The sequence below is a fragment of the Halichoeres trimaculatus genome, unplaced genomic scaffold, assembly GCF_033239565.1.
Source record: "Halichoeres trimaculatus isolate MK-OKI-2021-1 unplaced genomic scaffold, fHalTri1.1 fHalTri1_scaffold_19, whole genome shotgun sequence".
In the NCBI taxonomy this organism is placed as follows: domain Eukaryota; kingdom Metazoa; phylum Chordata; class Actinopteri; order Labriformes; family Labridae; genus Halichoeres; species Halichoeres trimaculatus.
This window is the reverse complement of record NW_027437197.1, coordinates 11694968-11709215: the sequence shown is the minus strand read 5'-3', so window position 1 is coordinate 11709215 and position 14248 is coordinate 11694968. Positions and strand designations below refer to the sequence as shown.

The 14248-nt window shown below is 41.5% G+C and overlaps 1 protein-coding gene across 5 annotated transcripts; it reads right to left on the bottom strand.

The window, feature by feature from the left end:
• Positions 1-353: 353 nt before the first annotated feature.
• On the bottom strand, positions 354-12865 carry map3k19 (mitogen-activated protein kinase kinase kinase 19). Of its 5 annotated transcripts, none has more exons than XM_074694536.1 (17): positions 12691-12865; positions 12085-12307; positions 11386-11580; positions 11056-11216; positions 10765-10880; positions 9224-9405; positions 8336-8396; positions 7191-7281; positions 6306-6428; positions 5901-6058; positions 5358-5392; positions 2788-4977; positions 2425-2529; positions 2062-2300; positions 1673-1925; positions 1338-1546; positions 354-1153 (listed from the first exon to the last, which is right to left on the bottom strand). In XM_074694536.1, exons 2-17 carry the CDS (start codon positions 12265-12267, stop codon positions 1021-1023), a joined length of 4434 nt encoding a protein of 1477 aa, XP_074550637.1. In that variant the 5' UTR covers positions 12268-12307; positions 12691-12865; the 3' UTR covers positions 354-1020. The 5 variants fall into 5 exon arrangements, with proteins under 5 accessions (XP_074550637.1, XP_074550639.1, XP_074550638.1 ...); XM_074694538.1 differs by having other exon boundaries at positions 2788-4974; XM_074694537.1 differs by having other exon boundaries at positions 7191-7278.
• Positions 12866-14248: the final 1383 nt, after the last annotated feature.

Below are 14248 nucleotides of genomic sequence, written 5' to 3'. Positions count from 1 at the left end.
GTTCCTTCTATTTCAGAACTAGTTACTAGAAAAGTGACTTATTGCTATTCTGCAACATGACCTGTTGGATATTCAATAACCTCCAGTAGCTGCATGCTGAGCATCACCCTTTTTTTGACCAGTCTTAATGCAGTTGTGTAATTAAATATGCAAACATATTACGGCTCAAACACATCTTTATATCAGTTTAGTACTTTAAACTATGATTTCCCCTCTATCACTCAACTGTTTAATTTAATGTGTAATAAAGCTTAAAAAAAGCTTAAAGATTGATTTTTTTAAGTTATTTTTAAAAAGATCTGCAGAACAAATGCAGATGTGGAAGAATGATGGATTTAAGCCCCTTTTATATTCAGTTTTCATTTCATTACTAAAAATAAACTGAAAGTTGCCACGACATTGGTACAGTAAAATCCTTGGATGTTTCTGTCATTTTATTACTTTTTAGTTTAGTTAAATAATGTAATTGAGTCGAAGCTTCAAAAAAAGTCTTATGTGTTTATTTGCCCATAGTAGAATGTACCTCTACATTCTTCTTCCTGTTTCTTTCATCCCCTTTTTTCAGGGTCATCACAGCAGATCACTTTTTTCTGACTTGTGTTCTGTATGTTGATTCTTCACAGCTTAATGCCTTTTTCTGACACAAGTCCTAGCCTTGACATAACGCAAAACAAAATTGCATTGCATAGTTTAATGTACAGTAAGATTGGCACATTCTAAATTCGCTCGAATGTTTAGATATAAAATGTGGCATTTATTCTGTTCACATTCGATAGGTTTTATCATTATGACATGTTAATTACACAAAGTGCCCCCTTGCTTCTGTTTAACTTCAGCTTAGAAATGCAAAAGTTACATTTCTTTTTTATTAAATTTAGTGCTAAAAACTAAATTCTTCCCCCACACTTCTGTACATCAGTAGGTAGCATCTCCTCTAAAGGTTTTAAAAAGGTTTAACAACAACTCTTTGTGAAATCACCCTGTATCTAAAGTAAAATTTGCTGCTTTACATGATTTTTGTTATCCACACAGTCCCTCTCTGAGACCACAGCACTTTTTTTTCTCTGTTTTCCAAGAGTTCACTCTATTCTCAGCTAGAGGGAAGAACGGATGCTTCAGCAGCTGGTCTGCAGACGGCCGTAATCTCTGGTCACTGAAGGAAAGAGAGAACATAAAATAAGAGGAGTTATACCCAACATGTCCCTAGCTTAGGCACTGAATTTGGTATCTAATTAGTTATAAAAAGAATATAATTAAGTGTTAACGTTTTGATTTCAACATTGTCGCACTAGATTCCAAACTTGAGAGTCCAAGCAATCAAAGACAACCAGTCTCACCTTGTCAAACATATCTCAACAAACTCTTTTGCGTGGTCTGAAAACCCATCTGGTAAGGTGGGCATCACTCCCCTTTGAGCCCCAATGTAAAACAAAGCAGCCATCTTGTCCATGTGAGCCAGTGGTGGTTTCCCAGTGGCCATTTCAAACACAGTACAACCAACACTCCATATATCAGATTTCCTGCCATATCCTGTCTCATTGATGACCTAAGGGGGTTGAGAACATGACAACCATTTATCAAGATTAAAAAGTACAAACAAACTTCAGGACTCCAATAAAAGAAATGAAACAGTCACTGGAAAGTGTTAGAATCACCAAAATAAATTCTGTACCTCTGGTGCCATCCAGTAAGGAGTGCCATGTACAGACTTCAGCAGATCTACGCTGTTGCTTGCAGTGTGGTTCAGACAGCTGAGTCGCCGTGCGCAGCCGAAGTCTATGAGTTTGATGACTCCAGTGGGCATCAACATGATATTGTTTCCCTTCAAGTCACGATGAATCACCCTGTTTAGATGAAGGTAAGCCACCCCTTCCAAGATCTGATGGGTGTAAAGAGCCAGGACACGCTCTGGCAGGGGACCAAACCTTTGGCATGGAAACAGACCAGTTGTGTGGAAGGTTAGCAAAATCAGTTGGTACATTTTGTTTAATTTGATTGAGAACACCCCTGATGCTGAGTCTTTGATAGTTCTGCTTGAGGGGTCAAGCTATTTCAAATAACCTGTGAAGGATGCTGGCAATGGACCCCCCCGGGATGTATTCCATGAAGATGGAAACTACAAGCTGATTCAGTGAGGTCCCAATGAAACCCACAATGTTTGTATGTTGTAGGGTTTTCAGCAGATCCACTTCCTCCTGAAGACGGTTGTACTCTCTCTCAGCAGCATGTGAGTCCGAGGCATCCAGGCTCACCTGCTTTACAGCTATCAGCCTTCCCTGGCTGGTCAGACCACAGTACACCTGGTAAAGAGGGGAAGAAGGCATTGCCATTGTCATTTGACTATCAGTTCATCTCTACAAAAACACAGATGAAACTAAAAAAAAATATTTGATTTTTGTACAATGTGATGTAATGAACACTTACCATCCCGTAGGCCCCCCTGCCGAGAACTTCACCTTTTGTCCACGTAATAGTATCATCCACAACCAACCCCGAGCCAAGCAGAGCTGCCTTTTCAGTTTTATTGACCTTTGTAAATAGACACAGAAAAAGTCAGAAGAAAGGCTTTCATTAGTTGTGTAAGCACATAGTTATTCCCCTATTTGCTATACATATCAACAACTGATCAAATAGATTTGCCATTCTTAAATTTTATTTCCTCTTTTCAGATCCTCAGACCTTGTAATTATGGACACATTTTTAACATGACGCAGCAATATTCTTTTTCTATTTTATAAAAATTGTTCTATAGCATCTTAGTTTTAAAAAAAAACAAAACAGTCTTACCAATAAAGAATTGTTTTCTTCATCACACCCCCCTTTACTTGGTTCCACATCTTCAGGACTGGGGCCTACAGATACATCCCTCTCGTCCAATGAGATCAACTCCTCGGCTAGACATTGCAGCAGGTCATCGGTGAGCGGCCCATCCCCAACCCCATCCAGGAACTTCTGGAAAACTGGAGACACAACGGTGTGGCCGTTGCTGTCAGAGGATGTCCAAGTGTTGATCTTGGGGTGTTGTGGGCTTGGAGGTGACACGGAAACAGGAAGGTTTGGGTTTCTGGTTGAAGAATTCTCATTTTTTTCGTGGTTGTAACCAGATCCTTTGGCATGAGATGAAGTTGTTGGTGTTATCAAGGTTTTGGTGTCTGATTTCAGTGTTTCGGACACATCTTCAGAGAAACTCTCTATAGTAGAGAGCACATGATCTCCTGCATTCCCTTGAGCAACACTTTGATGACAATCATTAGTCTGACAGGCTCGTTGCTGAGGCTCCAATATTTCCCTTGCTTTGTTACCTCCCCTTGGCACAGGTGTAATTTGACGTTTCACCTGAGAGGTTGCAAGCTTTGATTTGCTTCTAGGTGAAATCCCAGTACTTTCTGACCGACTTCTCCTCTGCTTATTAAGTTTCAGTGGTCTTTGTTTGGCTTTGAGTGTCTTACGAGATGGTGCAGATGGCACTTCTCTGTCCTTAACCTTTTCATAGGAGTTAGAAACTCGAAGGTTCTCATAGATAGGACCTGCAAACATCTCATAAATGGCTGGTCCTTTGTCTCCACTCTGTATCTGCTGAAACATGTCTTTGTAGGTGATGAAGTCCATAACAGATCTGGACCTTGACGATGCTTCGAGACCAGGTCTCTTCAACTGTTGGGCACTCTTCAGTTCCCTCTCTGGCAGGTTAGTTTTGTTGCTGTTCACTTTTTCAGGAGTTGCTCTTCTGCTGTGTGTAGGATCAGAAACCTTCTTCCGTGGTGATTGGGTGGTGGTACCTTTGACGCACTTAAGCCTTGATTTTGCTTTTACGGCCTTCTCTTCTCTGATTGTTGGTGCATTGCTTTTGCCTGCCTTGAGTCTTGCTTGTGTAGAAGGTGATGTGATTTTTAGATTTTCTGTGGTCTTAACCTGACTGGGGTTGACACAGTCTTGGTTTGTTGGTATACTGTAGGACTGAAGGTTGGTTTGAATACCCCCTCCTTCCTCATAGTTTACCCTAGCTCTTCTCTTCTTGTTTTGGACAGGCTTTAAGGCTTTTAACATCCTCTCATCTCTCTTTGCATCCACATTCCTAGCTGGAGCAAATATCTGAGTTTTATCTTCAGCTGCTTTGAGATCAAAATTTAAATCCTTACTGCAAGGGGTTGAGTTCACAAGAGTTTCTTCAAAAGATGAACCCTTAAATGTTTGTTCTGCCTGTTTCCTATTCTGAAGGATATTTGAGTTACTGCCCTCTGATCTTGACCAAGCATGACCCTGACCTTTTTTTACTATTGTTCCATGGCTAATCTCAGTTTCAGGTTCTGTAGTGTAGCTAACATTGTTCTGTTCCTCTTGTGGCTTGAATGTGGTAGGTATTTTGTCGATTGTAGTGCTCGTAACAGAATTTGTGCAGGTGCTTTGCTGTGCATTCTTACATTTTGTGAAGGTATGGCTGTCAATGAGCTCTTTTGTGTTTTTTAGGTGGCTGACTTTGTCTTCCGCACAATCTTTAATGTGTTCTCCAGTTCTGCAATGGTCACTTGTTTGATTGAAAGGCTCTACATGTGCTGATCTGTGGATTTGTTGAATAGGATTTGGTTTTGGCAGGACATTTGAATGCTCCCTTGTGTTGTAGGTCACATTGTTTGAATGCTGGAGCAAAATGTCACCAGCAAACTTCAGAGGGACTCCCTGTACATCTCGCTCATATGTATGCTTCCCAGCTTTCTCGTCCTCATCGTCAAGATCCATGGAGCTTTGACTGCTGCTGCTGTCCTCACTACCACCCTTGGTAGTCAAAGGGCCAGTGCGTGAGTTACAAAGTCTGAGTCTCCTCAGTCTGGTTCTTGAACAAAGTGGACTCAAGGTGATGGGTTTCACCGGAACAGGGTGCTTTAGTCCTGGCAGAGGTGTAGTATCCTTGTAGCTGCTGTCTAGTGGTGCCAACAATCTCGGTGTTCTTAGATGAGAAGCTGAAATTGCTGAAAACTGCTGAGAAGAGGGAAATAAATAGTTTTTAAAATATGTATACAACTTACTGTGGAGACAAACTGTATGGGTACATGAAACACTTGCAAGTGGACTACAGAGCCTTCAGATGTCAGTGGAAACAAAAAGTAAATCATGTACTGATCTGTACCTAGTTTACAAATACTCAATCTGTACTCCCAGATGTACGATGTCTGGCTTCCTATCTACAATCTGTATGTGTCTGGGTTTACCAAGTAACTTTTATTTTTGAGGGAGATGCTCAGGTCAAAAACCCTGGCTGAGACCAGAACCAAGTCTCCTTTATGCACGTGCAGTTTGCAAACAGGCTCCTCACAAGACATATAAGTGTTTGGTATGGAGATTTGGTGTTTGTAATGTACCTTTTTATCAGTCACAGTATCCTGAGAACCCAGTCCTGCAGACAGAAAAAAAACTATGAATTTAAGTACCACTGATGTACAAATGCCACTCAAAAACAATCTCACAACACTTTTATTTATACTTTATATAAATGATTTAAAGATCTGGTTTTCTGCTTTTTCGGCTTTGTACTGTCCCTCTTGGAACCCACATAATAGTTTACATGATTTACAGCTCAATAAAATCCTTATTTTGCCACACTGCTATTTCAGGAAACCCCTGTTTCAGCCTCCATTCTAGTTGCTCTCCCCTTTAGGCTCCCCACTTCACAAAATCCTTCCTGCGGATTGGTTGGCCCTCTGAAAGCCTTTAGGGACTGGGGTTGGTGCTATATCATTAACTAGTTAAGAGATCCTTATGGGACACAGATGTAACAGACACAGCATAGTTACTTTGTATCTATTTTTAAAATATAGGAGCATAATATCCCCTCTTTAATCACATAATGACTATGGAAGGTGTATTTTGATTCCTTCAGGTCTTAATTCACTTCAGTTACGTACTTGACTGGATGTGCGCTCTGGCCTGCATCATGGTGTTGGAAGACAGAAGGGGTTCCATAATGCTGGGGGCTGACTGGCTGAGCTGGCTTGGCTCAGCAACGGACAGTCGGCCACGGGAGGAGGAGGAGGATGGAGCAGCCACACTACTTGTTCTCTGTCTGTGAACCAATCATGAATATTTTGTATTATGTTTCAATAGTAGCATGAAATGTGTTATTTTTAACAAAGTACTTAAACTCTAATGAAAGGAATAAACTTTGGGCACAACAAGGTAGCAGGTCATATATTGTTCTCTGTCAAAAACATTACCAAGCCTGCATCCTTTTAACTGGCTTAAAAGTAATCTCAGTAAGTTTTAGTAATGTCCTGAGGCCTGTGGTTTCTGGGTCCATAAAGAGTTTGTACCTGTGTCTGTGGGGTATCAGCTGGCAGGATGACTTGGTGCTCTGCAAACCGGAGAATGAAGCAGGATCCAGATGGCTCCAATGTGTGCTGTTGTGATCAAGGCTCGGCAGAGACACCCCACCTCTTGTGAAGGACACAGACTGGTCAGTTTTACCTTTTTTACCTCCTATTTATTACATCAGAAACAGATTAACAATCACAAAGTCTGTTGCCGTGTTCTAAAACACCCAAATCTTTATTTCCCTTCTGTTTCTGTTCCTGGGAGCTGATGTAATGAAATCAGAGACCCACTCAAAGACCTTTATTCTCCTTGGAGAGCTTGGACTTGAGTCAGTGGTGAGAGCTCCATGTATCAGACAATGAGCTGATTCACCAAAGCCCTCTCTCCCCCTGTTTCTGAGTTTCCAACCTGTTTGGCCAGAACAGGTTGTCCTCTGGACACAGTGACAGGTGCATGCACACAGGACAGGAGTGTAACCAGATAGGACAGTGTTCCTCTGTGGATGTTACAGTTAGGGGCATTTGTTGAGTAGGCTGTGGAGGGTGTGCTGTTTATAGAGGAAGGGTTGTGTTTGGGGGATGGGGTGTTAACTGTGCACCAGTAAATGTTTGTGTGTACACAAGTGTTTGTGGTTATGTATAAACAGATGCTGATGTGTCCACGTGGGTGCTCTGTCAACACTAGCAGCCTGGTGTCATTAAGTCATCAATTATTGCTTCTTCAGTAGCAGTACTTAACTCTTTGTGTGTGTGTGTGTGTGTGTGTGTGTGTGTGTGTGTGTGTGTGTGTGTGTGTGTGTGTGTGTGTGTGTGTGTGTGTGTGTGTGTGTGTGTGTGTGTGTGTGTGTGTGTGTGTGTGCGCGCGCGCGCGCGTGTGCGGACCACCTGCTTCTCCTCTGTGCGTCCTGGTAGATTTGCCTGATGTCACTCACTGTTTCCATGGAGTTTTCGAAACAGAGGGGGATTCCCTTATCTGCTTCACACACACACACACACACACACACACACACACACACATACACACACAAACACACAAACACAAACACAAACACACAAACACACAGAAAAGGAAAAGAGAGTTACACCCACTAACCTGAAACTAAGTGTACTCTCTACTCTAAGAGTTAGGAATATAGATATGTCTATTTAGCATAACTTGCCCTTCAGAAGTAAAATATTGGCACATTTTTAAAGAAAGAAAGTATTAAAAACTTTAACATGTATTTCACTTTCCCTAAAGTGTATTTCAAGTATTTTTGGGTGCAGGGCATGCAAAACAGAAATTTGACTCTTGACATGTTTTATGTAGTAGCATTTTTAATCAGGCTACACATTTGGTGTATTTAAAAAAATGTATTTGCAGTATCTTGATCACAACAAATGAGTGTTAATTTACTTAATGAGACAATTCAGACTGCTTTACAAAAGACAACCAGATAGGAAAGCAGTCACTATGAAATAAAAGGATGAAAAACAGATTTACCTGTTTGTGTTCCCATACCAGTACTTTGTTTGTGCATTTGTTAGTGTCTCCCCATGTTATTCCGTTATTTCTCAGCTCATGTATTTTGTTTTCTCTCTCTGTGTTGTTCATTTTTCCCTCAAAATGTCCCGCTCAGTGACCTGCCTTAACCTCCCTGCTTTAACCTCCCTGCCTCTCATGCTGCTGTGCCTGAGGTCTAGTACATGCAGGGCAGGTTCATTTCTCAGCAGAGAGGCTGCTTTGAGAGTGTGTGACTCCTCCCAACAAAGCATGTTTCCTCCTGCCCCTCCCCTTTAGAAGGTGACAGCATCAGATGGCTTATTTGGAAGCAGACCAGTGTATTTTCTGGTCAGTTTAAAAGGTCAAAAGTTAAAAGTTTCCTGTTTGAAGTTGTTAGTTGACACTCAAGATCCCCCTCCAATTCTGAGGAGACACTTTGGTTATTGTTACACAAACTTCAAAAGAAAGAGCTTACTGTCAAACACTGATGCTTCACACTCAGTCCTCTGAAACATCTAAAACTCCAGGAGGTTAGGGAGAGGCTTACCTTGACTGAGACTTTTATGATGGTCAGATAAAGAAGCTGGTCCTGGTGAGTTAGGCTCTTCCTGTCAGGAAGTAAAGTGAGCAATTCATTAATTAGTCTGAGACTAAAAATTCAGAGGCTTGTAGGGCTTGCAAGGGATCTTAAAAACTGCAGGAATTTTCAATTTAAAGACAGTGAGAATAGTCTTTCTAAGTCGCAGTCAGTCTCACCTAAGAAGCTTAGCTTATTAATACAGAAATAAACTGCGTATTCCCATCTTTCTTGAATCAAAAAGTACAGGTAGATAAATCTTTATCTGCAGCGTATCTTATTTGTGGACATTGAGCTCATTTTGCCACTGAGACAGTATTTCCGGGTAGTCCACCTACTTATTTGCTCCAGCTAACCAGCTGTCTCCATGTCTGCTCCATTTTTAAAAGACAGCCATAATCCACAAGTTTGGCATCTAGGTGTCAACTACCTAGAACACCCCTCCTCCACACAGACACACACACACACACACACACACACACACACACACACACACACACACACACACACACACACACACACACACACACACACACACACACACACACACACACACACACACGAATGCACGCACGCACACAACTAAATGCACAACCACACTGGATTGCATGAGTATCCCAACAGCCAATTACTCCATCCTCATATACTGTATGTTTTCTGGGTGACTGTCACTCAGTCTGCCCATCTGTTAGAACACACACATACACACACATTAAAAAACAGCTAATTATTGAATTTAGTAGGGGTTGTTGCAGCAATGTTCCTCCAAGATCTCTGAGCAGGTCTGACCTAAATGTTGATATCCTGACATAGAAATGACATTTTGTAGCACTGTCTTCTATATAAGTTTCTACTTACCCCTGTGTGGTTGTGAGGTAGAAAGTTGTGTTCATGGGTTGGTGTTTGTGTTGGAGAGGCAGATGCTGATCGATCAAAATAAATGCTCTCAAGGTCCAAGTCTATGTCCAAATCCTCAAACTCAGAGTCCAAATCCTGGCTTGAATGTGTGTCAGTGGGGAGCAATGACATGGAGGCAGCATCTGCAGGAAATCAGAACATGATCCACTCAGAAACAAAATGAGGATAACTCCAACCAATCCCCTCCACTGAAACCACTTGCCACCACGGTGTACCTATCCCCTGTGTTTGCACAAGGTGAGGAAGCATAAGTTTCGTAAGAGGCTATAAGCAACCAGTTTTGCCTTTTCTGTTTGTTTTTAAGCCTCTTTACTCCATCCAGGCCTTGTCACATTTTTGTGTTTATCAGCAACCTCGACTCAACTTCTGAGTCACACACTCTCGTAAAGAATCTGAGCTGCGTGGCTGCAAATACAAAACAAGCCTCAAATATCTCCTTCCACATAAGAGCTGCTTTGAGGTCCAGAGCAGAGGTTTATTTAGTAAAAACAAGATTATGAATGGACTTGGTATACTGCTTGTGTGTATGCCCATATGTGTGTAAAAGAGAGAGGGTGTGTGTGCTTGCAAATGGTCATGGTCATGAATGGGGGAATGTATTCCATGCTACACCCCTTGTTTAATAATTCACTCGTCAGTGAATAAGTAACTGGAGTAAAGTCCTGTGGGATGACTTGACATGGGGGTCTTTAAGCATCAACAGCTGCTAATTCTGTATAATGCAAAAAAGGTGTAAAACATTATAAATATATGAGTTTCTGTCACCATAAAAACAATAATGGCTTCACTATTAGTTTGTATCTTTCCTTCAAGTTATTTTAAAGATGGAGCATTGTGCCTTTTTAAGCTTTATACTGTCCCCCTGATACTCCTATATTGGCTTAATGTGATTAACAGCTCAAAAAGGTTCTTCTTCTTCTTTTTTTAAAACAAAAAAAACAAACAAACAAAAAAAAAACTTATTTCATCCTCTGGTTTAATCTCTCTCTTTAGGCTGGTTCTCCTGTATGCTTCCTACTATATAAACACCCCTTTCCTCTGATTGGCCGGCCATCTAAAGGCTTGTTGGGGGCAGAGCTACGTGCAGACTTCGGTGTTTGTCTTGAGATAGAAAATCTGTATTGGATGACTGCATCATGCATCATGTCAGGTAGCCTTGTTAATGCCATGTGTTGTTTTTAGTTACAGACCATTTTAAATAGTTTACAGATTATTTCTTGGTTTTAAACAGCATATGAACATGAAAACATTTAAAAATCTGCACAGGTTTAGAATGAACATCCAGAATTTGTGGGTTTTTTTTTTTTTAGCCATGTTCAAAGTTCCTGATGAATGTTTTCTCTGTGCTATTGGTTCTGTTTTGGTCTCCACCAACTTATGCAACGGATAGTAGGATCAGCTTACGCTATGCAGTGTGAAACAAATGTAAAATGACACTGCTTTTTCACACTTATTTTAAATCATTATGTGTGCATGCCTACCTGTGTGATTTGAGGCCTCAGTCATCATCTGATTGATCTCCTCTCTGAGGGGGCTGTGGATGTTCGCTGCATAGCTTAGAGCTGAGCAGCCCCTGTAGTCTCTCATCTGTAGATCACTGAATAAAAAAAGTCATAAACAGAGAAACACTCAGGTTTCTGTGTCCAGGAACTGGAGTTGTTGAATTTGAATGCATTTCAAGTAGTTAAACAAAAAAGAGTTAAACAAAAAACACTTTTACACCACATGTACTCTCTTCATATCAATGCATGCATGCATGTGTCTGGTCTTACACTGAGAGTTCAAGCAGTGCCTTCACCACTTCAGCAGGTCTATGTTGCCATGGTAACTGTGTGGCTATGCCCTCAAAGAGGTCAATGTCCCGAACAGCGAGCATCACCGCTGTCACACCATCTCTGTTTGGAACGTTTACATTCACCTTGTCTGTTTGGACCTGAGACATGCACACAGACACAAAAGGACTCAAAATGATGAAACCAACCAGAGAAGATTTGATATTCACAAGTTGTGTTTCTTTTTTTTAAAAAAATGGATAAACATTGTTGTCTTGTTGCAGCAGAGAACTCTTCTATCACTATCTGCGATCTTTGTTGCAGTCTCACCAGCAGGTTCTGCAGGGAGTGGAGGTCTCCCTGCCATGCAGCCTGCAGCAGCTGAGCCTGTGAAGTCAGATGAGGCCTTGACATCCACCCCAACATTTTCCCCTGGAGCTCAGGATGAGCCATGTGCAGAGCTGTTTGCTGTGAGGAGTCACACAGGGTCATGTCAGCCCCAGTTTTCAGCAGCCTCTGCACAACCTGTAACAACACCATCAGGTAAAATGATAAATTGCATGACAAGAAAATAAGCTTGATATAAAGAATCACATTTTACTTCTGCACAGTGATAGAAAACATCTTTGTTATCAAAACAAATCTTTATTAATTTGTTAATGAAGTATTCTCCTCTGGTATTCCAGTGTTTATATATGAGTGGCAATAGCTGACATCACTGGGGATCATGCGTTAGCACCAAGTCATGTGCTTGTTTTGAAAACAACTCCTAGAGGAAGAGAGGGAGATTTAGGTCATGTAAATCCCTCATGCACTCAAACACTTCATCGTCACTGATAGGAAAAACACAGCCTGTCACACAGGAGAATCATTTTCCCCACACCTCTGACAAACACGCTCACCTGGAGGAGTATTCAGGTAAACAATGGGCTGACATCAGATCTGCAGGTTGAATGAAAACAATCTACAAAATACCCATTCCTGTTCCAAACCTGTTCTTCAAACTCAAAGCACACAAGTAAAACTTACCTCAGCTAAGCCTTTATGACATGCAGCGATAAGTAGTTTGGATCCTTCCTCCTCATCCTCAGCGCCAGAATTCTCATCGTCCACCACCTGATGTCTGAGTCTCCCAATGAGGAATTCTTGATTTTCTTCTTCGTTATTCAGCTCCTCATCAGAATTTCTCTCTTTCTTTACTCTTGTCTCCATTGTTTCAAACCAGAGTGAATCAGAGCCAGATGGAGTATTACTGAGAAAATCAGATGCAAAATGTATTATCACAAACACTACACTGACATATCTGTCACCAGCCCTTTCCTCTTGGCAAGCTTATGTTTGTATGACCATCACTGGGATGTTAGCTGTGGCATATGGGTCTCCAATGGGATGTTGGTCCCTACAGAGACACCACAGAGGAATTACTTCCTGACATTATATCTGCTGGCGAGTCACTGTAAATTACACCAATCAGCGTCCAGTGTGAGAGTGAGTGTTTTTATGTGAACTCTCCAAGGGTTAAAACATGAGCATACAGGCACAGCAACCATCAAAACATTCATACATATTTAAATCATCATACTCTTCTGGTAAAACAGACATGTCCTTAAATAGATCAAATTATTCTTCACTTACTGTGATGAAGATGTTAGATTTTCTCCCCCTTTTATTCCATAATTCCACAGTGGATTGATCCAGCTTTCATTCTCTTCTGACCATCAGTGGACATTTGACAGTCATGTCTTTGATCCTTTTACAACAGCCTCTCCACTCAAATGTTTCCTCTCCTTTCTTTCTTTTTCCTGCACGCCTCCTGCTGTTGGTTTACACTTGGTTGCCCTGGAGATGCTCGGACGGACAGGCAGCCCAGCAATAGGTTTAAATGCCAGAGGGCTGTGGTCTGACACATTAACACAAGGAGAGCCGGGATATGAATGTTGTGGTTGATTATTTTGCTTGTGTCAAATTGTCAAAATGAAGTTTGCTAAAACAAGGCCCAAAACATTTACCTTCTTAGAGGTAGTGCTTTTCAGTTTTAAACCTTCCTTTTAAAGATCACTCCTCTTACAGACTTTATCAATAAAAGCAGATGGATTTATTGATGAGATGACCCTAAGCTTTTGTTCTTTCAAGGATTAAACCTCCTTACATGGGAATTCCAGCTAAACAAAAGACAGCTGAAATGCCTCAAAATAAAACATGTGGAAGTCTTGTTAGACATGGGCCATGGGCAGTGAAGAATTTACAGTAATTATGGAGCAGCTGTGGCTTAGAGGTAGACTAGGTGGTTATCGAACCAGATTGATTGGCCGTTGGATTCCAGCTACTGTGGTTTATTTGTCAAAGTGTCCTTGGGCAAGACACTAAACCTCCAACTGTCTCCCAGTGGAACAGGCAGACGTGTGAATGAGTGGAATCAATACGCCCTAATAGTCAAAGCTGCTTCTCTCATCAGAGTATGAATGTGTAGAATGCAGTGCAAGGCACTGAGAAAGCTATCCAAGTAAAGTACTTTACAAATCACCTTCAACAGATACAGTGAGAACCAGAACCACTGCTGCACTGACCTCTGTGGGTCAAGGGCTGTAAGTGTGTCGAAGTGAAATCTGGTCACAGGGAGGGGATCTTATAGAGGGATCATTTGTTTAGCAACAACTCCGGATGCGCGCGCAACTTGGGTGCAGAAGCACTTCGGGGTATAATAGTTTGTTAACTGCCGTGGAAGAGTTAACCACAGAAAAACGCATTTTTAAACTAAATATCATCACTTTTACGGACGGCAAACGGCTCCCAGGTTTGTGAAATAGCAGTGAATGGATAGAAGAGATCAGGAAGTGAGCAGATATTAGGTGGACAGACGTTTTAAGCAGAGTCAGAGAGCAATTTAAACATAGAACTGTCACTTGATGCTCATGACTGCATTATCCGTGGATACTTAGGCCTACCAGACTGTGACTGACCAGGAAGTAAACGTGTGTCAGAAACTCTCCCAGACCAAAAAAAAGCGTAGACTGCTGACTCTGAGACCCAGTTCACAATAAAAGAACTAGAAAACTACGTCCAGGCCGCTTATTTAATTATTCCCCTGCAGAGGTCGCTGGTGTTTCGTTGTAAAATGTGATCCTGTTAACTGGTGACTCTTAGTTGTTAATCACTGGGCTGAGAGTCACTAGTTAGCATGGTCGCTATTAAC